Below are 26,843 nucleotides of genomic sequence, written 5' to 3' on the forward strand. Positions count from 1 at the left end.
GTAAATTTTCTACGAGCATTGAAAAAGAAAGGTTTTGGTTTAATATTATCTTGGTTACTCACTGGTTCTCAACTTGAGAGATTAAAAATAGTTTCTTGTGGTTTAACATCATTGTTATTAGGTACTCCCTCATTAGTAACATTTATATTCTTTGTCCAAAACTTTGGTTTATCGTTGTTGTTATGGTTGTTTTTGTTGTTGTAGTCAAAGGAATTACCTCCTTCCTTGTAGAGTTTCAACTCTCCTTTATTGACCATAACATCCTCTATTTTTAAACCATTTTCAATCATCTTTGTAAAAATAGGAGGACTTTGTAACTTGAGTCTATAACTCATCTCACTCGTAAGATTGCCAATGAAGATGTCCATTTTCTCCTGATCTGGCACTGGTCTAGGGTATCTATTAAACAATTGTCTCCATCATTGTAGAAAAACAATGAAAGGTTTCCCATTATTTTGTTTGATTTTCCACAAATCCAACATCGTTATCTCATGTTGTATGTTATATGAGTATTGTGAGATGAATTTTCTTACAAGCTCCTCGAATGATCTAATCCAAGGTGGTAATTTAGAGAAACATTTCATTGATTGTCCACTCAAACTTCTAGGAAATAAGGCATGAGAAAGTTTCATCATATGCAAATTCCATACTCCTGGTACAAAATTTCCTAATGTGATCTTGAGGATCTGTTTGCCCATCATATTTATCATATTTTGGGATTTCACAATATTGTGGGAATAACACCATGTTCAAATTCTTGTCAAAAGGATATGGGTAAATATCCTCCAAGGAGTATCTCTTAGAACTTGTTCCATTATGCATATCTTGTATTTGTTGTTGCAAAGTTTGCATTTTTGAGTGAAAGTTAATAGAGGATTATCAACAAGGGTTCTCCTTGTATCCTCGTGAGTTCTTCTATCACCATGATTTCTTCTTTTTTCATCATTGTTGTGTTGAGTACGAATTGAATCACCATTTTGTCTCAAAAATTATAGATTAAAACTTTGAGGTAAGTTAGCCCCTATAGACACCTATTTCTGTCCACCTAATTAAATGATTTTATATTTATTTAATTATCATTAATATAACTATTAATTAAATTCACATTTAATTAATCTTTCATCCTTTTTCAACTATTATTTAAATTAATATTTAATTAATTCATCCCAGCCCTCTTCTCCTACTAATTAAATAGATTATTTAATTTATTTGATTTAATTCACTTAACCAAATTCAGACTATTAATTAAATAAATAAATCATATTTGTTTAATTAAATCTTCTCTCACATTTAAATAAATATTTATTTAAATCCCCTAAAATCCCATCTCTTGCATTTAAATAAATTAACATTTATTTAAATAACCTTTATCCTCCACCCACTTGCATTTTCCTACAAATGCAAGTTGCACCACTATTTTAAATAAATAAATTATTTATTTAAAATCATTTTTATCCTCACCCACTTGAAACCTTTAATGGCTTCCCTTAAAGTCTTCAATCCTTTAATGGCTTCCTTCTAAGAGTCTTCTCAAGCCTTTAATGGTTTCCCTTAAAGTCTTCAAACCTTTAATGGCTTATTTCTAGAGTCTTCTTAAGCCTTTAATGGTTTCCCTCAAAGTCTTCAAGCATTTAATGCTTTATCCTCCCTTTTCTCATTTAAATAAATTAAGATTTATTTAAATAAAATAAAAAATTCACATTCACATTTAAATAAATTAATATTTATTTAAATATCTATCCAAATGCAAATTGCACCATTTAATTGAAATAAATGATTTTATTTTAAGTGAAAATCCCAAAATTCCTCCCACTTGCATTCTCCTACAAAATCCACTTGCATGCTTGAACCCCTTGTAGATTCTTCTAATCACTTCCAATTTAGCCTAGTCCTATCCTAATCATTGTCACATTCCTAAATAAAAGGAAGTCACTTCTCAAAAACCTCCAAAGTGTTCAATAACCATTAAAGGATTTATGTTTTCAAATGGTTAACCTCTAAAGTCTTCCAAACCATTAAAGACTCTTACATAACCATTTATAGTTAACTCACCTTAAACCTTTGGTTAGAGACTTTCCTCTAGCTTAACCATCCTTTTATTTCATAGGTCTCTTCAAAAAATTTAATTCTTTGACTAAGGTAACCATTTAACCTTTTCACATTTATTTATCCCTTGGATAAAATGAATATCCATTAACCTAACCCTAACCCAACCCCCTAGGGTAACTATCATGTTCCCTCATGCATTTAATCCTTATCTCTCCTCTCAAGCCTCCTCATGGTGACACTTGTCAACATGGGATTGGGTTGAAAGTGTCACATGGATTGAAGATCATTCAATCCTAACCCTTATGAATATTACTCAATCTTAACCATCCAACTCCCCATTTCTTCTATAAATAGATCGCATTTCGTTCATTATCATCATCCTAGGTTTTTGCATCCAGGTTATGTTATTTTCTTATGTGTAGGTTATCAAGGAGTCTCATTTGCCTCTATTTTAAAGCTTAAGCATTTAGGATCATTCTAGTATTAGAATTATGATGTTAGCATAGTATAATAGCATTATCATATCATGTAAGTTTCTTTATCATAACTTAGTATTATCATAGCATTATCATGTTAGGATCTAGCATCATATCATATTAGCATAAACTTCATTTTAATCTCATCATCTTGCACCATATCATGGCTTTTCATATCCATATCATGCTAAGATCTTAGTTGCACTTGCATTTAGATATTTTATCATATATCCCTCATTATTTAGGTAGTCATCCTAAAGATCAAGTGCTCTTCCAAGGTGAGAGCCACCTTGATTTGAAGGATCCTTGGAGATAGAGAACAATGAGAGGTGCTTAGAGCTTTTATTTCATTTACTTATGTTTTATGTTTCATTGATCTCTAACATAAAGTTCCATTGGTGTGCTTGAGTTGTTTGTGTCTTGTTTTGCAGATTCCACACTTTTCAAGTATACATTTTTGGCACCCACCGTGGGGCTACCAACAAATTTCTAACAAATTTTCTACAGGTTCACGCCCAGATATTCCAATGCATATGTGGACCTTTCTAATCTATTTTGTCTTACTTTCTCTTAGTACATGGAATCATCAGAATAGCACATACTTTCTCTACAGTAGAACTTTTGTAATAGGAAGAGAGCTAATTTTTGTAACACAAAGGAAATTCTAGGCTTGTGAACCCACCATATGAACTAACTTTTTGAAGGGATTTTGCAAGTATTAACATTTGTTACAGGGTCCAAGGAGGTAGTCTAAAATCTTAGATTTGTTTATTTTAAGTTTCTTCTATTATTAAATCCATACCTATAGGAAATTGGGCTAATCATGTTGCTAAGGCTATGGCAGCTTATCATGGGATGGTCCTAACAAAGGAAGCCAACTACACCAGATTGTTGTCATGGCCCTTTGATAAGTTGCACTAGCATTTTTCAAGGTACACATCACGTCATGAAAGATTGTTGTCATGGCCCTTTGATAGGTTGCACTAGCATTTTTCAAGGCAAAAGGCATGACGTTTCAGAAGTATATACCCCATAGACATGTGATGCAGTTTTATCTTGATCTTCAAGAGCTATCTTAATTTGGTTGTAACCAGAAAAATCATCCATAAGGGATAACATAACATGTCCTATGGTTAGATCATCAATGGTGTTGATGCTTAGCAAAGGAAAGTCATCCTTAAGACAAGCTTTGTTGAGATCTCTGAAGTCTGTACAAATCCTGATGCTTTTATCTGGTTTAGAAACATTCACAATGTTAGAGATCCATTTTGCATAATCAATGGGTCCGATGAATCCTACATCAAGTAACTTCTTTAGCTCTACTTTTGCCAAGATGGCACATGTGGGTTCATCTTCCTTAATTTTTGTTTGACAGGTTTAGCTCTAGGAGCGATGGACAAGTGATGCACAATGAGATTTGGATCTACCCCTGAGATGTGTGCATAAGACCAAGCAAAATTTATTTGCTTCTCCTTGAAGAATTTGACAAAGTTTGGTTTTTCTTTTTCTGTGAGTGATTCTACCAGATGTATGATTTTTGTTGTTGCTTCAATGTTGATATTTATTGATTGAGTTGGCTCAATCAAGATTGGTGATCTCTCCTGGTAATGTTTAGGAAGAGTTTCAAGTCTCCTATCTTCAAGTGCCTCAAAGAGGTTTTCACCATTAGATGCATCCTTCGTTTTTACTTTTTTGCGATCTATTGCTGTCATTAGATGGTTTTCACCATAAGAAACTATGTTTGTAAGATAATCTTATAGAAAAAAAGTGATAATTCACTTTAGAATGTTGGACTTAAAACTTGTTGAGATGAAACTTGTATAAACCTTAAGTGTGATCTAGTTTTGGGTGTAAATTGCCCAAAAAACATGTTTGTTTGACTAGTTATGAAATCTGTGATAGTTGAAATGAGATCTTGTTGAAATTGGGTATCTAAATCTATTTTTAAATTTTCCTGGTGACTAGCGGAAGTACCCTCTGTTTTTAATGCGTTGTAGGATTGTGTGAATGCACTACAAGATTTGATAAATGCGCTAGACTGTGTTGCAAATGTGCGACTATGCAGCATGTATGTGCTATCAAGTTTTGCAAATGCGCTACTGTTTAACAAATGCACTACCAAATACCACAAATGCGCTAACATGTTTTGTATATGTGCTACACTATTGTTAAAATGCGCTGCAAAATGTTTCAAATGTGGTTTTCTATGTTGTAAATGCATGATTCTATGTTTTTCTTTGCAAATTTTCAATTTTTTGCTATTTTTCAAAAGAGATGATTTTTTTGTTTTGATTTGAGAACATAGCACAAACACAACAGACACAATGTTTGGCAAATAGAACTGAAAAGACAAGCATAATTCCTATGGTAGGCCAACATAGTAGTTGTTGAATCTCATGTGGTTTTCCCCGAGGCTATGTTATTCAAAGAAGATACTTAGATGCTTGACCCCACTGGCTCCACTCCATGACACTCACTTCTCTAGGGCAGCCAAGCATCAGTTCCCATGAAAAATCCTCATGGAAAACTTTGTATCTCTACTAAGAACCATATGTGTGTGAGTCTCATCAAAGGTCTAACCTCTTGTACCAACAACTAGAAGGATTTTGGCTTCTATACAAGAGGTTTTTTAGTAAGGACATCAGGTTGAGTGGCCATACATGTAGCATGTTATGCTCCATTAAGGAAGGACTCCCAGCCTATAGAGGTTTCTCTCTATAGGGTTTATGGGGATTCATAACGTCGGTATGGACTAATCAACACTTGTTTCCTGTAACTTTCATTACAAACACTATTTATTTATAGTGGATCGAAATTGCTTGGTTTTAGCTCATTTCTACTTAGGTTGTTCCCTCTCACTAGCCCTATTGGCAACTCAGGAGGCAGGCCCTCTAAAGGTTACACATTAAAAATGGGTTTGGTTTTCTGATCACCTAGTTGAGGTGAGAGCATACTAACCTACCACTTTGCAAGCATAGTGATTCACAAAGATTACTTTAGTGGTTAATATTCGCCAATGGCAAATTTTTCACGCCGGTGACCTGGGAAATGGTGAATATTTTGTACCGACTGAGGGTGGCCATGTCGCCAAAACATTATCAATTTCTATCAAAGTCATGGCCCGATTGCCATATGTTTTATGCAATTAAATGTTTCTATGCGATGATTTCGCCAATACAATATACGGTGGACACATGGTAAATTTAATTTTTCGCCTACACTCTTCGAGGTTGCCTTAATAGACGACCGTAATTCACCTATAGGCATGTGAATATTTGTTAGCTAGGAGGACCCAATTTGCCAGACATTTTGCCAACACGTGTCTCCATTCACCCCAACTTTTGCCAACTATATTGTATTTGCCAATTATTTGGGTGACCTATAATCGCCTTAAAAATTACATAAGTCATATTTGGATGCCCTACAATTGCCTCAAAAATTACATAAGTTATATTTGGACGACCTATAATCGCCTCAAAAATTACATGTCGTGTTATAGTTACGTGGGATTCGCCAAATATTTGTATACCATATAAAATGCCTATGGAATTCACCATATAAGGATTGGTATAAATACATGCAAAGATCAGATCCATCTCAACACAGTCTAGTGGGTTCTAGGCTCTGAATTCTGATCAATAGCAAAGTTTCAGACCAAGGAAAATCATTTTTGTTGACTGCATTGGTGACTGCTAGTGACCTAAAGGTGAGCAATCATATTTTTGAAGTGTTATAATATTATTCTAAATTTATCTATATTTGTTTGCATTGTTGAGTTCATTTTTATTCAGTGGCAACCCATCAAAGCCAAGTAGTTAGGACTCAGGGGGGCATTCAGACCTTAGACATCTAGATTGTAGGTTGTAGGGCCAATGAAACATATATTATACATTAAAGTCTATTATTGCTTCTTCAACAAATTGATATTTTTTGGAATCCTTTATTTCATTGGAGATGTCGAATAGGAAGAGGGGTAGGAAACCTGAATGTGGCGAAGGCTATGAGAGGCCAACAAAAAGAAAAATGTTGTCTTCATACTTTGGCATTGGAAAAGATTGTGGTGAAAATCAGGAAGGTACATCATCACAAGTACAAGTACAAAATTTGCCACCTACACCGCATGGTGAAGATGACGGTGAACCTGATATCTCAGATTGGGATGATCTTGAAGAACATTATCTGGTAGATGCCCAAGTTAGCCGGAATGATATAATTGACTTAGGTAATAATGCCATTGATGATAATGCACGAAAGGGGAAAAGAAAAGCCATATCAAAAAAGGGTGAACCACAATAAAAAAAGGATCGGGAGTGGGATATGTCAGTGAGGAATTTTCAAATTAATTGGGCATCAAAGTATCCATTCATTGAACCAATGGAGAATCCAATTGAAGGAGAGCCTCTAATAGAATGCAGGTGTAAGATTTGCACTTGGAAACATAACAAGGAAATTAGGTTGCAGCTAAACTTTGACACCATAGAAAAGCATATGGGTAAAGTTTATGAAAAACAAATGATAGATAGGGTTGAAAAATCAGTGATAAGATGGAAAACAAAGGAGGAATGTAAGTATGTGAGGAATGCCGAAGAGTATTATTTTCATGAGAAAATAAAAACGAAGCTTGCTGAAGTTAAAGGTTCTATTGAAGCTAGTTTTGGAAAAGCAATGCAAATAGAACAACTGGGAAAAGTTGTTCAGTTAAGCATTGTTTTTTATATTTTGAGCAGAGGGCGTGCTATGACATATTTCCCATCAATTAGTGGTTTATTACACTTTTTTGAAAGTTCCTAACTATCCTAATAGACACTAGTCAGTAAACAGTGGATGGGAATGGGCAAGTTGTCTTGCTCAAGTTGAAAAAGAAGATGTAAAGGAAAAAATAAGAGAGTCAAACTTTATTGCATTTTCTTTAGATGAAGTTACGACAGTAGACAATACTTAATGGGTATGCATGCATGTTTATACTGTAGAGAATCATACCCACCAACCTCATCTACTATCTGTTGCTAAAATGAAGGAGAGTGCAATAGCGGAAAATTTATTTCAACTAGTAAAGAGAAGTTTAATTGAATATGGAGGTACAAATGACATGACGGTAGCCAAAAAATTGGTTTGTATTGGAGCAGATGGAGCTTCAGTAATGCAAGGTCACGGGAACGGTATTTGTACAAAGATTGAAACTTCATTTGCACCATACATTACTGCAATTCACTACATGGCTCACAGAATGAATCCAGCTTTTATAATTGTGAGCAAGTTTACTTCGGTTAAAAAAATTGAAATTTTAATCAGAGAGCTCTACTCACACTTCTGTCAAAGTCCCAAGCGATTTATGGAATTTCAACACTTTGTTGATGGAATAACTGATGGGAACAAGCTTCTCAAGGATAATGATACCAAATGGATCTCTTTGGATGGTCTAGTGCATTGAGTTTTTTTAGAATATCCATCCTTGATTGGACTATTTCACACAACTCGCGATGAATCAGATCAACCGAAATTTCCTGACCTTCTTCGGAGGTTAATTAATTTAGAGACACTCTTAACTTTAGTAGCTTTCTACCCATGCTAGAGGAAATGAGGAATATTATGAAGGCTGCCCAAAAAAAGAGCTCTGTATATTGCAGAATATGCTACGCTACATAAGATGACATGCATGACCCTCGACAATCTCTATTGAAATCAACCAACACTATCTGATGAAATTTTTTTAAGTGGCGGACACTCACAGATTTCAACAATCCTGATAACTTTTTACAAATTGGTGCAGACGGGGAGGTATGTGCCAATGTACAGGGAGTTGAGATACTAATGCACTTCTATGCCACGGTCGACCCCGAGGAACTAGGAAAGTGCCCTAGGAAGCAACTAGCAAGAGTTACAAGGGAAGCTTTCGACAAGATTGTTGAAACTGTAACTACTTCTGTGAAGAAAATTGTGTGTGATCTTTCCTCACAAATTAGAAGCAGATTCCCTCCTGACAACCTTCTCAAAGCCATGTCTATTGTGTTTCCTCATTATTGGAGCCTCAACATTGCATCTGATTTTTGAAGTAAGCTACTAATTTTGATAAAACAATTTTGCATATCCAGAGAATTAAATGGAGTAACTATAAATGGAATATTAGACGAAACTCATCTTCAAGAGAAATCATCTTGTTTTGCAAACACTATGAGAGAACAATATGGCAAAATAGAGAACCCCTGCGAAGAGGGATTAGTAATGGAGGATAAAAGAAAGAATAGGAACAAAAAAAAGAATAATAACAACAACAACAATAATACATCAACCAGAAATACTAGAAGTAGACTAGGGGATGTGGGAGCTCAACATACTTCTCCAGGAAGATATTCAAATACAAAAAAGAGGACCATGGAAACAAGCAAGAATATAGCTGACGGGACTCAGACTCAAAGAACCATCTTTGAGGCAGGTATTTCTAAAAAACCATGAAGATCATCTCCTGGAATATTTGAGGATTGAATAATCCTCACAAACATGATTTAATAAAAAGTATGATTAGAGACAAAAACTCGGATATTTTTTTGATTCAAGAAACAAAAATGTCTAAGGAAAAGGTTGAAGGCTTGAAAATGTTTAGTAATGGAGGAGTTAGCAGTGGTAGTTCAGAAGGAGCCTCGAGAGGTATTGTTACTTTCTCGATTAAAAACATTGTAGAGGGAGAAGTGCTAATTCAGAACAACAATCTAGCTTGTATTAGATTTAAGCATTTCAAAGAGAGCACCCCATGGGTCTTAACTAATGTGTATGCTCCTAATACTAAGACTGGCAGAAGTGATTTTTGGAAAAGATTATCCTTTTTAAGAAGTAGGTTTGTTGAAGATGGGTGGATGATTATGGGGGACTTCCATACCCCTTTGAAGGAAAATGAGACAAAAGGGAGGAAGTGAAACCAATCTGGACAGTAGATTGGATTTAATGGACTTCATCAATAATAATGCTCTCCATGACCTGGATTTGCAAGGAGATAAATACACCTGGACTAATAGAAGGAGTGGTGAGGACTTAATTCAGGTCAGACTTGATAGAGCTCTTATTTCTCTGGATTGGTTTAGTTTTTACTTTTGTTCTTTATCTTCTCACATAAGGGTAGGATCGGATCACTATCCTATATCCTTCATGGCTGATGCCAAGAAGAGAAGAAGACACTTCCCTTATAGATTTGAGAGAATGCAGACTAAACACCTAGATATGGAAAGCAAAATCAAGGAATGGTGACAGGTAAGAATTGAAGGTAATGCTATGTATAAAGTGGTCAAAAAGTTGAAGTTTGTGAAAGAAAATGTTAAAAGGTGGAATAAGGGATGCTTTGGGAACATATTTATTTTGAAAGCCACTATTCTATTAGAGCTAAAAGATATTCAAGATGAGATTCAAAATAATGGATATACTAATATTTCAAGAGATGCTGAAGATGAAATGCTTATGAGATATCATGACATAATAGCAAAAGAAGAAACTTTCTGGAAACAAAGGTCAAGAAATGTTTGGTTGAAGGAAGGGGACATAAACACTAAATACTTTCATATGTCCACTTTAAAACATAAGGCCATCAATAGGATATCATATATTAAAGTTAATGGTAGGATATCATTTTCCTGTTTCTCTTTCTCCGCTTTCCCATCCTTTTCTTTCTCCATTCTCTCCTTTTCACATTTTTCCTTATCTGGGGTGATATCCTCAATATCCAATGCATCAACATCAATGGGGTCATTTTGTTCTGCTATTCTTTCACCCAAACTATCAAAGACTTCATCCGGTTTGGCTGTGGATAGGTCAGGCTCTTGCTCAGCTAGTCGATTAGCTTTGGATAATTTTTGCATGTTGACAGTTGCCTTAACCTGCAGATGGGTGTCTTTTTCCACTTCAGAAGTTTTGCCTCCGAGTAGCTGAAGTCTTCTTCTTTGCATGAAGAAAATTCCTTTGTACTTATCAATAATTTCAAACAATTCTGAATTAGATACATCTGGAAAATATTGAGCAAAAACTTTCTCCTTGATGTCTTGTTCCTTTTCAATGGAAATGCACCATTTGTTGTCCAAAGAATCATACAAAGATTTAGAAGTAATTGACTTAATATCGAAAGGTGACCAATCATTAATACATAAATATTTAATAAGTTCTTGTTCAACATCCTCCTTTTCACTATCATTGAAATCATCAAAATATTCTTTTAAATCATCAAGAACGTTTCTTCTAATATTCTTTATGGTCCTTTGACAATGTCATAGGTTTGTAAGAGGAAATATCTAAATTTACCGGTGCAGAGGTTGCTGGTACATTACCGGTTGACTTTGTCTTCTTGCTTGATTGTCGTGTCTTCTTCATTTCTACCTCTGGTTCAGTGCCTTCTAAATCTGGTGAGTTATTCCTGATTTTCCTCTTCCTTTCAAATACCTTAGGCAGAATAGCCTCCGGTTTCTTTTTAGTTGGTGACCTCTTGGTCATTTTAGGACTACCAGCAGATATAGTCGGTGTCGATGCCAATGGCACTACTTTACTCTTTTTCTGCTTCGGTACCTCAATAGGTCTGATCCTCTCAGAGTAAGTACCGGTCCTCTTCTTCTTCTTGGGATCTAGTGGTGAAGCAAGTAGGGTAGAGGCATACCCTGTCAGTATATCATTTACCACTTCATAGCCCATAGGTTCAACTACATCTTCTCTTGGTTCGACCGCTTCCATTATGCAGTGATCTCTTTTGATTGTGAAACAGATGTCATCTTCATATTTCTTAACTAGATCACCAGATATTCTCATTCTCTGGTTCATCTTTAGTCTGAACTCATCAAAATACATGTTCAGAGTCTCTAGATATGCAGTTCCCACTACTTGCAAACTATCCTTTATTTGTCTGGAAACCGGTAGGTCACTTGACCATTGAACATCACCGACTCCAGGAAAATATCTTTGAAAGTAGAAAAATAAACCGACAAGCAGTTGACCAAACTTAAACCTCAAGGTTTTGTCCAATTTGATTGACTTCAGGTTATCCATGAGTTGTTTCTGCATGTAGGTACATAAGTCACATTCTGCATTTTCCTTGATCATCCTATAAGCAGCATGCACTGCAGCTGTAGGAACAGAATTCATTCTGCTAGCATTGAATATTCTATACCCAATTACCATGCATGCATATTTCACCAAGTCATCTTTAATGGTGTTAATAGTCATTGCCCGTTGGTCTCTCACAGAACCGGTGAGCTCTGTCACTTTGGTTTTGGTGATCTTTCAAAGAATAGGGACTTCCCCAACTTTGCGGAAACCAGTCATGACATGAATTGCCTCCGGTGTAATATCATGGGTTCCTCAAGGTACATCTTATCACCATGAACCCTACTAAGGATAATCCTGATGTGTTCTTCTATAAATTCCTTGAGAAAATATACTGCATTGTGTAATTTCTTCTTCTCTATTATGTTGTATTCAAGTTTAATCTTCTTATTGTCTCCATAGAACAGAATCAGATGGGAGTGAATCACTAGAGACCCTAGGTCTTCTAGTTTGCAATCAATATATCTTGAAACATCACCTTCGACAATGACTCTAGCAGGAATTTGAGATAGGGCAATATGTTTCATCTTATTTTTAAGAAACTCAGGTGCTTCCTCAGGTTCAGTAGAGCTAGAAGGGATTTTAGATGCATAAGCCATATCTAGAAGATTCCAAATGACAAGAATGTTTCAATGAGAAATACCTTCACACTCTGAACTAGGGTTTGCCGATGTCGAGCACAACACACTTCTTCAGAATCTTTTTTACCATTTTGACTTCCACACTGATAGCTTGAAGTGGCTGCAAAATCTTGTGCAAGATTCCTTTCTGAATTCTTTTGAATGTGAGATGAATCGCTCTAGTTGCACTGCTCAAGCTTAAAAAATTCTTCTTTGAAAATAGGTAAGTAAAAATGATGACAAAAGTCACTTTTAAAGATGCTCCCACCTACCATAATAAATGCATCACCATTAGGGCTCAAACCCTAATTTTACCTTTTACCGCTTCATTTCTTCTGTCGGTTGACAGGTAACAAATACCGATAAAGGTACTTTACCGATATACTCTGGGGGTTCGAAACATTTTATTGATATGTTCCCCCTAAGCTTTTTCGAAGCTCAATTTACCGGTTCAGGGATTTCCACATTGGGTGTGGAAAATGGTACATCTTGTGGCTTCTCTTCAGATTTCATTTTCCAGGTTTTATCCATATCCACTTGTACGGTTTCAACATCAATCTTCCCTTCTGGGTTGATCGGTATGTCTCTCGATGGATTCTTTCTCAGTCTGCATGCTCTGGCAGTGTGTCTCGATTTGTTGCAATGATAGCATATCATTCCAGGTGTTTTCCATGGTCCGGTGTTCACATTTCCATTCTTCCTTCTGCATGTTGCAGCAGTGTGACCGCTACCATGATAAATTAAACAAGTTGTTGTCCAACTGGTTGCCGCTTCATAACCATTTGACTGGTAGTCATAGGTTCTGTATCGGTTTGGGTTCTAGTTCAGAGGAAGTTCCGGGACAACTCCTTTAGATCTTGGTGCATAACTTCCAGAGTTGTTCATAATCGACCTGCACTCAAAAGCTCTATGCCCAAACTTGTTATATGCATAACAGTGACCATTAAATCTACCAGATCTAGCCACATTGTTTTGAAAGTAAGGAAAGTTATTGTAAGCCTTGCTCCTACATACATTGGCAATATATCCTTCTTTAAGACAATTAAAGCAAATAGGTTTAAAAAATTTCTTACCTTTACTCATGCTATTGTTCTTAGGTGTCGATTGCTTCTTTAGTGCATCATTCTTGGTTCCAGAGGTCTCACCTTCCTCATATCCAGAGAAACCAAGTCCAGTGGTATCTTTTGATGGCTTCACCGATTCCAACTTTTGTTCCAACTTAGCAACACTCCAGTTGAACTTAGCAAGTATCTCCTTTGTCTTAGCAAGTTCCTTGGAAAGAGCATCATTGGTCTCCATCAAGGTTTCATTCTGAGAAATAGCTGCATTCAGTTCAGCTTGTATTTCTTCTTTCTCTTCTTTACCCTCCCGCAGATAGGCGGCAATGGTACCGATTTCTTGTTTCAACTTAGAGATCTCATGCTCCTTGTCCTTTACCAAATCTTTAGCTTTTCTTATGTTTTCTAGCTCCTGACTCATCTTGATAGTCATTCCTTCCAACTCCCTCCTTAGGTTAGTTTTGGATTCATTTAGTTTTTCCACTTCTTCGACTAGGGCCTCCATGTCTGCTTCATCAAAAGAGTTGTTTTTCAGTAAATTCCATCAATTGCTTAGCAAGTTCTCTTCTCTTGGCTAAAGAGGCTTTATACGTGATTTTGAGTTCATCATAGGCTCTCTCAGACTCAGTAAGATGGTGAGTAAGTTCCCTCATACTATATTCCCCCATATCTCCTTCCAAGTAGTTAGACTTATAGAAAGGTTGGCTCTGATACTAATTGATGAATACTAAGAGGGGGGTGAATTAGTATACCCAAAAACTTAAACAAACTCTTAAGCAGTTTAACTGTAGACCGGTGTAGCAGATTAAAAAATAAACTGGTTAAAACACAAACAAGCCAAATAGCAAATAAAGCATTCACCCACAGAAGCACAATCACCATAACACAAGATGTTTTGACATGGAAACCCAAATGGGAAAAACCACGGTGAGCAAAACTCACAAGTCAGCTATCTGCAGAATAGTAACTAGACCGGTTAAGGCCTTACAACGTTCTTCACCAGAACAGATCCTATTAGGAATCCAGACCTTTATTAGGAGATAAGTCCTGCTAAAGAATACCATGTTAGAGGATTTCAGATCCACAACTGTGAACCACCTTGTTAGAGGATTTTCAATAGGCTTGGTTGGGCCTACCCGGTTAAGGGTTTCAGACTTGTCGAAGATATTAGTAATCAACTAGTGAATGATCTAGATAGTAGCACAAAATGCTTAACTAGATCCTTGACAACTCCCTGTTAATGCATTCCAACATCACTTCAATCTTCTATATTTTGCACTCTCTATCTCTGTTGTGAGATACCTTTTCTCGCACAGACCTATTCTTCTATCCAATGTTCACACACAACAACTACAATAAAACCCTAGACATGATGTCCTCATATAGGAACTTGATTTCATGTCGGTCCAATAAGATTAGACTACAATTTCCTAGGTACAGTGCATCTAGACACATTTGGTAACACGACACAGAAACACCACCAAAGTGTCAGTGGATGATAACTCATCACACATTATAATTATATTAGTTTAATACAATATACCGATTACCGGTTGACAAATGAAGATTGGAAAACTAGAACATAGTGTTCCTTTCAAAAGATTAACTACCGCTCGGGGTCTTCATTCTGCTTGAGATCTTCATACCGCTTGGGGTCTTCGGTCATGCTTTGACCGGTAAGCATCTTATGCAAAACACCAATAGTCTTCAACAAACAAAGACTATACATTTAATCACATACAATACCGGTTGGAACAACTACCGGTTGAGAATAACTCATACATCAAATAAGTGTGTGTCCATCAATGACAATCACAACTAATCATCATCAAAATACCAACAGAAAAATGAGGTCATCAGATACATACTTTCTCAAGGTTCCAAGTGCCCTACAATTTTTAGTGAGCCATTCAACTTGAGCATTAGGATTAACTTTAGGATCAGGTGGTGTTGTTATTGTTCCATTTACTCCATGCTTTAATTTTTTATAATGCATAATTATGTGGAGTTAAAAGTGGAAATTTAGGAGAACCCATAGCACCAAAATGAAAAAAACACAAGATAGAGAGAGGTACAATCACACAGGACACCCCCACAAATTCACTCAATCAAAGAACCTCCCCCAAAATTTTTTTTTAAAAAATAATGATTTGGCACTTTATACTTAGTGCGTGTACAATGGCCACTTGCAAAAATGGCAAAGTGGACTTCTGATTTCAACTTTATAATTGCCTTAAATAGGCTATAAAAGACTCCAAAAAATACTGCAAGTAATCTAAACCGAGATCCAAGCAAAATACAAGTACCAAGTAGGCCAAAAATGAGCAAATATTGAAAGTACAATTTCTACTCAAAATGGTGAAAATTAGATAGTACCACGTGAAATTAGATGAAAAATTATGCACTTTCAAAAAAAAAACACCTAAAAAGAAGGTCGTATGACCTTGAACGAAGCCTTTGAAGTTGCAAAATTGAAGATAGCCGTGAAAAACTAAAAATTGTGAAAACTTTGTCCACCAAAATTAGAAAAATCTACTACCATTGTGAAGAGCACAAAAAATTATCCCAAATAAAAAAAAATGCACCAAAAAAGGAGCTAAAATGAGCAAGTTATGGGCCTCCAAAGTTGGCCTGCAAAACCAAAAATCTCATTGGAGAGGGGCTGAAAAAATTTCAAAAAAAGTTGACGTCATCATTCAGGGGGTTAAATTTGACAGTCGTATAGCCATTACGAAAACCTTACCTCCTTGCCTATGTGGATTGTCCATACAGTACAGATGATGACGTGACAAAATTCGACGAGCTTTGTACATGTGATGTGTCAGTACAACATCCCACGTGGCAATGTACGGTACAATGGCATGGACCAATGATGTGGCAGGTCGTTCAAATGATATGGTGTTGACCTGGCAATGACATGCTAGGTGATGTTAGCAGTCGTATGTTGACTGGACACTGTGATACACCTGCATGTCTTCTCGCATGACACTGAGCTGGCAAGCATAAAGCAATAGTCGGTGGCGTAGGAGCTGTCAAAAAATTGAAGCAACGACCGAGAGTTTAGCAGGCGATGTTGAGTAGCTACTAAGAAGAGTTTCAAGTTGTTGGGGGATGGGTTACGGACGTCGGAAACTTGCATGGGTCGGTTGAGGGGAGGATGTCAGAGGGAGAAGCCAGTGGAGGAGGGTAGCCCACTAGAGGAAGGTGGTACAGACCGCACCTGCAAAAAAGTACAAATCCCTGCAATGACCATGCATGGTATGGGGGGTGGGGGTAAGCACAATTCCCCCCCCGCCCAAAAAAAAAAAAATATACAATAATTTTTATTTTTTTTAAATACAACTTTTACAATTAAAAAAACTGCAAAATAACACATGATTGGAAATTAAAATATTTTCACAGGAAAATAATTTTTTGTTATTTTTTTGTAAAAAACATACTGTACAGCCTAATATGGTGAATTTTTCCTCCAAAGCCCAAAATTCACTTTTCACCAAAAATAGTTGAATTTATACTCAAAATTCTTGGAAATAGCCTCCTAGACTTAATGACGAGGTGGAAATCGCCATAGGATGCCCCCAAAATGTGCAGCTCCCTAGATCTAAAAATTGAATGCTCCAAAATCTCTCCAAAAAGACTACTTAATGAAACCCCAATGGATCTGATACCATGTAAGAATTTGTTGAAGATAGCCAAGATCAAGAGCACATTGAATAACACAAAAGAGAGATAAATATATTTGATGAGAATAAATTGTATTCTAATCAAGAGCAAAATGTTGATCAACTATATCATTAAAAATTACATACAATGTAGACGAGCCTTCTTATAAAGGCAAGGCCATATGGATATGTGAGCACACAATCATGATATATGGCTCAATGAGAAAAAAGGGTAGGTGATGGTAGGTAGGAGAAATAATATTAAAATATTCCACAAGAGGTAGATTACCCACCAAAGGTGGAATGTAACAACAAGATAAGACCACAAAAGGTGGAATTTATCCTACATGCATCATCCCTATGTGCACACTTCCCTAAGTGTGTCATATCCAAGCTACTATGAAATGCATTACCCTAAGTCAACTTAAGTAAGGTGTAATTATGAGGAATAATTTACACAAACATGGAGCACTTTGAGAAGTTATCCCTGAATTCGTTTCCCCTTAAGACCACATGGTGGATGTTCTATGTTGATGAAACAAATGTTTGTTGGCCTCACTTCCTTAATTAGCTTGAACTCTTCCACTCCCACCTAAATAGCCTAGTTGATTGCATTCAAATCACTAAAAAGTTGGTGTCCTTAAGACACTAGCATATAGGACTTATCAAGTTTAAGATGATGAGCATATTGATAAAGGGCTCTCCCACCTTTTCCAAGTCTTTGAGATTAATAACTACAACAATAAGAGCATTTAAAATGCACTTTCAGAACATTTACTAGGCACTTTCCCTTGCCAAGACATCTTAAACTAAGTCCTATAGTTCTTGATGCTCTTGGCCTTCCTATCCTCCCCTTTGTTGGATACTTTTCTAATTAGATATTGAGAATCCTTCACAAAGAAGGCCTCATTTACTCCTTTAAATTGGTCTCCACTAGCATAAAAGTCATCTTGTCTAACAAATATTCTATGTACTTTAAGCACCATGTTGATTCCTTTGTAGATCTAAGTCTTCCATGTTGATAGCTAATATTAATCAATGCTCAATTATCAACATATAACATTTGAACCACTTTCTTCAAAAGTTGCATTTTTATTTTTTCTCTTGTAATATTTATCATCATCCCAAGGTTATTTTAAAATATAAATTTTTGGATCTTCTCAACGATTTTCTCCAAATCAATCTAATTCCTTGATTATCATTTCAACTTCGTTCGTGTTTAATCAAGCCAATTCATTTTTTTGGTTTGATCTGTAATATTTCTCCTCCCCTTTTAACCTCATTGTCTCCATCTGTTTTAATTCTTTCTTAACCTGCTTAATTTATTTTTTTCAATCTCTTTCATTGTTCACTTATTTCCATTTGGTTCCATATTTTGATCATAACTAGATTTGTTTTTTTCACTATATCTTAATTCCTTCAATATTAAACACCCTAAAATTTGGTCTCACCATAATTTCTCAAATTTTGTTTAATTTTTCACTATTATTTTAAATGTATTTATTTTCAATTTTGGAACGCATTTTTTGTGTTTTCTCCTTGTTATATGGAACTCACTACCTCCCACGTCTCATTTTTTTGTCCTTTCTTCATCCTGTTTTTACACTTTCCTCTAGCTAATGATGGATCACTGAGTGTGATTTAAAACATCAACATAATTTCTCAAATTTTGTTTAATTTTTCACTATTATTTTAAATGTATTTATTTTCAATTTTGGAAAGCATTTTTTGTGTTTGCTCCTTGTTATATGGAACTCACTACCTCCCACTTCTCATTTTTTTGTCCTTTCTTCATCCCATTTTTACACTTTCCTCTAGCTAATGATGAATCACTCAGTGTGATTTAAAACATCAATGTAAAAGCCATAGACAACAAATCCAAAAATAATCTTCATTTAACATGTACTATGAAAAAATAATACAAGCTATAGAATTATTAGCTAATTAAACTAGCAATTGCATCTTCATATGTAATAGGTACATTGAAGAGTCATGGAGTCATGGGAGATTAATTAGTGTTTGTTTACATGTTGTACATGAGGTGAATTGACAATTTGTTAAGCAAATAAAGTTGTGTGCGCAATCAAGGTTTTGAAGAGCAAGTGGCAATTTTGGATTGTCTATTCATCCACATTCGTGAAATTTAAAATGTAGCCTCGTGAGTTACAACATCTTTGGAATGCATAAAAAATAAATAAAAAGTTATATAACAATACTCCACCTCTCTCTCTCACACACACACACTCTTTCTATCTTTTTACCTCTATATCTTTATTTTCCTCCCTCTTAAAGATCTTTATTGCATGTGATAAAACATTTTGCACGAAATTTTTACACTTACATGTACATGAAGTAAACTTTAAATATGAAGCATGCTATATTTATATATTATAAATATAATATCATAGTAGTATATTACTATGTTACCTTAGGGATGGCAGTGGGGATAGCTGCTTGTTTATATACATTATAAAACCTTATCATATAACGTTTTTGTTAAATAATTTAAATTGAGAGTTTGCATGAGAGTGGAAGCCAAACAAATAATCAAAATTCAATCATTAATTTTATGGGAGTTTTTGGTGTCCCGGGATGATAAAACTGGTATATTATAAACAATATAAACTTAGATTAAATTTTTTATATGATATTTTATACAATATAAATTATTAATTTTATTTCTAATATCATATTATAAGACATATTCATATATTTATATTATAAAATTTACTTAATGTAAAAGATTTAATTTAATTTATATTTATTATTATAAATTATATCTTATATTATAAATTATTAAACATAAATATAAAATAATATATAATTGGTAAGATGGTTTTACATATAACATTATTAAATCAACTTAAAAGAAATTTCTATCTATCTATTTAGGTTTCTTTTCTGTCCATTTCAAGAAAATCTTTAAGACATCCACTGAGTTGTAAATTTATTATCAACCCTTCTATCCAATTCATGAAACTGCCAATACATAGGAGTACCTCCATATGCACTTTAAGATCAGTTTGATCAGAAAAAAATTTCAGTTATTAACGTATGATTATATGATTGGATGCCATCTGATAAAATTATGAAGCTACATTTGAAGCTAATGCTGTTTAGGATGAACTTGAATACCCGTGTAACCATTTTAAGACATTTTATTCATCTTAGCATCCACAAATTTGTCCAACTTGGATTCCTCTTTACAAGAAATCTCTTGTCAATCTTGATATTTTGGTTAGCAGAGCTTTATCTTTACAACAAAATCCTCTAAATAGATAATGTAGAACTATCTACAATAATACAAAGAAGGGCATAACAAGCATATGTTCAACCTATAACTATTTAAATTCTATGTTGCTCAATCATATGAAAATTTAATGCAACGCTATGAGACAAGGGACAACATATGAAAATGAGGCACAATCTTCTAAAGCTATTGCAACCTTCTGAAGCTCCCATAGTATTGTGTAGCCATATAAATCAATGCAGTTTTATAATTTATGACAGGTCACAAGATTATGCACACTCAGTATTTAAAGAGAAGATGCAACGGATAATGAGGAGCAAAGAATGTCCAACTCATATTTTTAAGAGCTCAAAAGTAATGTCCAGTTTTCCATTGTGGCTACACAAGATTTACTACTTTTATTTCTTCTCCATGATGAAGTACAATATTTGTTTCAGGTTCATACTTGTCAAACTTCATATACATTGGCCCCTCCATTGTGTACAACATCACATGATATTATTGCCTATTTAAATCCCAATGTAGCAGCCAATTAATGGTGTGCAAGCATAAAAAGCAAAGTAAAAAGTTGACTGATGAAATATTGCTCATGATTACAAATATGAACTTTGCAGAGTTCAAAATCATACGTATCACAACTATTAAATGACATTAAATTTAAAAGATTGAAACTTCCAATATCAGAACCATACCCTCAGTGATTAGGCATGAGGAATTTCAAGCCAACCATTAGGATTCTTCTTTTATTGCAATCTACTTCACCCAAAAATAATTAGAACATTATCCATGAAACTAAATCCTACTACACAGCATTTCGATGGAATCGTTACCACAAAACTAGCATACAAATGCACATCTTAATAAGTCATTTGATACTCAAACAACTCCGTACCCTCTTCAACAATAAAGAGATTCATATCAAATATCATGAAGTAAATAATAAAGTATGGCATTTTGTGCTCTGGGCGAGAATAGTTTAACATTTTTGTTTCATAATATCCATTCCTCATAAGGGTGTAGGATTGTGCCAATTTTATATAATTTTTACTATCTAATAAAATTGTATTTTAAATTTTAATTGACCCCTGTGAATTTTAAATGTGCATCCACATGCAAGAAGCATTGGTTTTGAATCTGCATCTTGTAAATAGTAAAGTTTCATTGCTGGTGATTGAAATTCTTTTTTCCATCTTACTATAAAGGAATAAATGCACTGGAATTTATCATAACGCATCCTTGTCAATCTTTCAAGCAAAAGTATAATGACTGCACAAACTTAACAGTGACAAGAATCTTTTGTAAGACAAGTATACCCAGCTCTTAAAATATATCATCTATTAATTGGATCCAGTAAAAACCTTGGCCATGAAAATATTCTTCAACAAAGATCACTGGAAGCTAGATATCAAAGTAGTTCAGGGATTACACTAATCCTAGGAGAAACCACCCCAGCTTTCAATGGTCAAAGCTTTCAAGGAACATTTATACATGATTAACTTTGAACAGCCAGTTTGCTGCTTGGAACTTATGACAAACTCAAGCATTACCTTCCTGTCCACAAGCTGTAAAAATTCTGGAGTTTAAAGCTTCTTTCTTTCAAATTCCCTGCTCATAAAGAAGTTCAGTTTAATTCCTCCATTTTGTGCATTTTCCAAGTTCATAACATACTTTGAAGCATAAAGAAGATCCATTAGACAGCTTCACTTATCATTAAATGCTACAAACTCTAATCTCTGCACAATCAGATCTTTACTGGAACCAACCCTTCCAACAACTTAAAATATGTAATTCGAAAGAAAATCCCCTACCAAATAATTCATTGTATCTGCCTTCAACCTAGAGAAGGCATATCTATTTTTTAAACAATTTTACAAATTTGTGGCCCAAAACCCCTGTTGAGCATACAATCTGTCTTATCTAGAGTCAAGAATTGTACCACGGAAACCATGAAGACAATGATTGCTGTAACACTGAAAGATTCTGAAGAAGAGCAAGGATGACCATCAAGGGTATAAATAAATAGCCCGCTGGACAAAGACTGACAGAAAAACCACAACCGAGAGGCCTTAGCAGTCAAGGAAAACATGGCAATAAAATTAAAGGACCAAGGGGTCTTCGGATTCAAGGAAAGTAGCAAAGAGGCGACGAAAGGTTTAAGCCTATTCAACAAACCCACTCTTACATAATCTACAAATGTTATATCTGTGTGATTGAAATAAAATAACATCCCTTTGATGCATTCTGATAAACAGTCTATGCATGCTGTCTATGAGTACGAGCACAATCAGATTTTGTTAAATTCCTGATCCGCTCTGATCTCCTCAAAGGGATTGCATTTAGCTGCTTTCTCTCTACATCCTGCATTATACAAATAGAAACTATTATTAGGAAATGCGTTTTGAAGAAAAACAACTACAAAATAAAAATAGCAAGACTAGTATACAACAAAAATCCTGGGTGCTTAGAAATGATCAGTAGCACTTTCCACAAAAAAAAAAAGGGAACACATGCATGCCGACAGTGCAAGAAGGTTGACATGACATGACATACTTGTTTATAGAGAGCGCAATCGGATTTTTTTCGGTTTGAAATTCTATCTGATCTTCGGATAGGTATTTCTTTTAGCTGCTTTTTATCTACATCCTGCATTATACAAACAAGAACTATTCTTACAAATGTCCCTGGAAGAAAACCAACTACAAAATAAAGATAGCAAGACAGGTTATACAGCAAAACAGAAATTATATGCCTTCATGCACATTTATGTGAAGTCGGAAAAACTTAGAAATTAAAACCCATAACCTTTTAACAACATGGTATAAAATCAATGAAAATTCCCAGGATTTTTCTGTTACAGACAAAAAAAACCATCTGTTAAAAATCAAAATAGGCATCCAAATTAGAATCAAGGTTTCTATCACTTTCTTCTCTACCTTTCTAGAATATGATTCTTCTGCATTATCAAGAATCACCTTCTGAAAAGGACGTTGTTGTGTATGCTCGTTTGTCTTTGTCTGAATTTCTTTACGAAATTCTAGGGAAGACTTAGTACTAGGGTATGTTGCCCTTTTCTTGGACCAATTAATCACTACTACAGCTGTACAAAAAAATGCACCCGTAACTGCACAAACCAGAGCCAGAGGACACACTGCTCCCAAATGTTTGGAATCTCGTCCAAGAAAAACATCCAACACCCATTCCTTGGTCTTTTTTTCCTCTGACGTGACAGACAGACCAATTAAAACGCTGACTTCCTCTGTATTTTCATTGATTGGAAGGCGAGATTCCTCTGAATGTCTGCTAATTAACAGACCCAATTCATCTGCATATGCATTGATTGGCAGCTCCATTTCTTTTGAATTGCCACCAATTGGCAGGCCAAATCCATCTGCATATTCACTGAGAGATTGCGGCAAATTAAGACCAGCATACAAGTTGCTAGAATTGCATGTAAAACCCAATTTATCTGCATATGCATTCATTGGCAGGTCCAATTCCTCTGAATTTTCGCCAATTGACAGCCCGATTTCATCTGCATATTCTTGGAAATTTAGAACAGCATACAAGTTGCTATAATTGCATGCAAAGCCCAATTCATCTGCATATGCATTGATTGGCAGGTCCAATTCTTCTGAATTTTCACCAATTGACAGGCCCATTCCATCTGCATATTCTTGAAAATTTAGACCAGCATACAGGTTGCTAGGATTGTATGCAAAGCCCAGTTCCTCTGCATATGCATTGATTGGCAGGTCCAATTCTTCTGAATTTTCACCAATTGACGGGCCCATTCCATCTCCATATTCTTGCAAATTTAGACCAGCATACAAGTTGCTAGGATTGGATGCAAAGCCCAATTCCTCTGCATATGCATTGATTGGCAGGTCCAATTCTTCTGAATTTTCACCAATTGACAGGTCCATTCCATCTGCATATTCTTGCAAATTTAGACCAGCATACAAATTGCTAGGATTGTATGCAAAGCCCAATTCCTCTGCATATGCATTGATTGGCAGGTCCAATTCCTCTGCATATGCATTGATTGGCAGGTCCAATTCCTCTGAATTTTCACTAATTGACAGGCCCATTCCATCTGCATATTCTTGCATATTTAGACCAGCATGCATGTTGCTAGGATTGCATGCAAAGCCCAATTCCTCTGCATATGCATTGATTGGCAGGTCCAATTCTTTTTTATTTTCACCAATTGACAGGCCCATTCCATCTGCATATTCTTGCATATTTAGACCAGCATACAAGTTGCTAGGATTGCATGCAAAGCCCAGTTCCTCTGCATATGCATTGATTGGCAGGTCCAAATCTTCTGATTTTTCACCAATTGACAGGCCCATTCCATCTGCATATTCTTGCAAATTTAGACCAGCATACAAGTTGGTAGGATTGGATGCAAAGCCCAATTCCTCTGCATATGCATTGATTCGCAGGTCCAATTCTTCTGAATTTTCACCAATTGACAGGCCCATTCCATCTGCATATTCTTGCAAATTTAGACCAGCATACAAGTTGCTAGGATTGTATGGAAAGCCCAGTTCATCTGCATATGCATTGATTGGCAGGTCCAATTCTTCTGAATTTTCACCAATCGACAGGCCCATTCCATCTGCATATTCTTGCAAATTTAGACCAGCATACAAGTTGCTAGGATTGTATGCAAAGCCCAGTTCATCTGCATATTCATTGATTGGCAGGTCCAATTCTTCTGAATTTTCACCAATTGACAGGCCCATTCCATCTGCATATTCTTGAAAATTTAGACCAGCATACAAGTTGCTAGGAGTGTATGCAAAGCCCAGTTCCTCTGCATATGCATTTATTGGCAGGTCCAATTCTTCTGATTTTTCACCAATTGACAGGCCCATTCCATCTGCATATTCTTGCAAATTTAGACCAGCATACAAGTTGCTAGGAGTGTATGCAAAGCCCAGTTCCTCTGCATAAGCATTGATTGGCAGGTCCAATTCTTCTGAATTTTCACCAATTGACAGGCCCATTCCATCTGCATATTCTTGCAAATTTAGACCAGCATACAAGTTGCTAGGAGTGTATGCAAAGCCCAGTTCCTCTGCATATGCATTGATTGGCAGGTCCAATTCTTCTGATTTTTCACCAATTGACAGGCCCATTCCATCTGCATATTCTTGCAAATTTAGACCAGCATACAAGTTGCTATAATTGCATGCAAAGCCCAGTTCCTCTGCATATGCATTGATTGGCAGGTCCAATTCTTCTGATTTTTCACCAATTGGCAGGCCGAATTTATCATTGAGAGCTTGCAAATTAAAACCGGCACACAACTTGCTACAATTGCATGCAAAGCCCAATTCATTGATTAGTACTTGTGAATTATTAATTGACATATATTGCCATTTAGATATACAACCAACAAACACAGAGAACGCCACCACTAATAGCTGAATCATGATTTTGGAGCAAGGCCTTCGCTCCATTCCTCTGTATTTCGGGGTGGCCATTCTTCTCAGTTGGGCTTCTTCAAAAACACCCAAAATCACAATGCAAGAACGCACAGAGATAACACTGCAAAAGATCAAGAACGCAATGCACAAGATCAAGAGCGCACAGAGACAACAATGCACAAGAGCAAGAACGCACATACACAAAAAGTGAAGGAATGAGATGCACGCTCAGTATTTAAAGAGAAGATGCAACGGATAATGAGCGAAGAATCATATTTTGAAACTAATAATAATTAAAAATTAAAAATTAAATAAAATTGTGAGAGATCAAATTTTAAGGTATTTAATATTAGAAGAATTAAGATAGAATATTGGTGAAGATAACAAATTCAATTTGGAAAAATGGAACAAGAGATCCCCAAAAAGAAGATTTAAAGATATGAAGCTAATGGGAAGAGAAAATATTAAAAATGAAACCAAAAACTTGAAAAATAAGATTAATTAAATGGACCAAGGTTAAATAATGACTAAGGAATCACGTTAATTTGGGGAAAATTATTGAGAAAACCTAAATTTCTTAATTAAAAAAACAACCTTTAGATGATGATGAATATTAAAAGACAGAGTTAAGATGAGAATTTTGAACAAAATTGTTCAAATGTTAGATGCCATGGATTGAGCCTTCATTAATGATACATATAATGAAAAGGCTTACATCTATAAAGAAAAGGAATTTATGAAGAGTTCAAGATGTTTAAGAACTCTTTCCCAATTGGCACTATTATATCGGTGGTCAATTTTGCATAAAATTATACATTGCAACCACAAAATGAGGTACAGGCTTAGTATTAAAATTCAATTCAGATTGCTATTTTTGTTCACATAACATATAGACATGCCTCTGATAGTCCATAAGAGGGCGGGGAGATAATTAGGGAGTATCATTTTTATATGAGTGATGATAGATTTCACTCCTCCGAGTATGTGCAACATTGTTTAAAAAAAAAAATGTTCTTGTAGGAGAAAGGTATTGCAATAGACCAACATCTCATATGGTCAGATAACTGTATGGGTTAATTCAAGAATGCTCATATGTTTTATTGGTTGAGTAGAATGCATATAGAGAGGCATGTACCTCATTTTTGGAGTTTATTTGAAGTAGGGCATGGGAAGGGGGAGCATGATGGAGCAGGTGCATGTTTGAAGAGATCTCTAGTTAAG

General features: G+C 35.4%; 1 protein-coding gene across 2 annotated transcripts; it reads right to left on the reverse strand.

The window, feature by feature from the left end:
- Positions 1-21,505: 21,505 nt before the first annotated feature.
- LOC131030376 (uncharacterized) lies at positions 21,506-25,836 on the reverse strand. Of its 2 annotated transcripts, none has more exons than XM_057961172.1 (3): positions 23,160-25,836; positions 22,738-22,830; positions 21,506-22,545 (listed from the first exon to the last, which is right to left on the reverse strand). In XM_057961172.1, the coding sequence occupies exons 1-3, from the start codon at positions 25,818-25,820 to the stop codon at positions 22,441-22,443; spliced, it is 2,859 nt and encodes a 952-aa protein (XP_057817155.1). In that variant the 5' UTR covers positions 25,821-25,836; the 3' UTR covers positions 21,506-22,440. The 2 variants fall into 2 exon arrangements, with proteins under 2 accessions (XP_057817155.1, XP_057817154.1); XM_057961171.1 differs by having other exon boundaries at positions 23,121-25,836.
- Between the last annotated feature and the right edge of the window lie 1,007 nt (positions 25,837-26,843).

This window comes from Cryptomeria japonica, chromosome 7, assembly GCF_030272615.1.
Source record: "Cryptomeria japonica chromosome 7, Sugi_1.0, whole genome shotgun sequence".
NCBI classification, from domain to species: domain Eukaryota; kingdom Viridiplantae; phylum Streptophyta; class Pinopsida; order Cupressales; family Cupressaceae; genus Cryptomeria; species Cryptomeria japonica.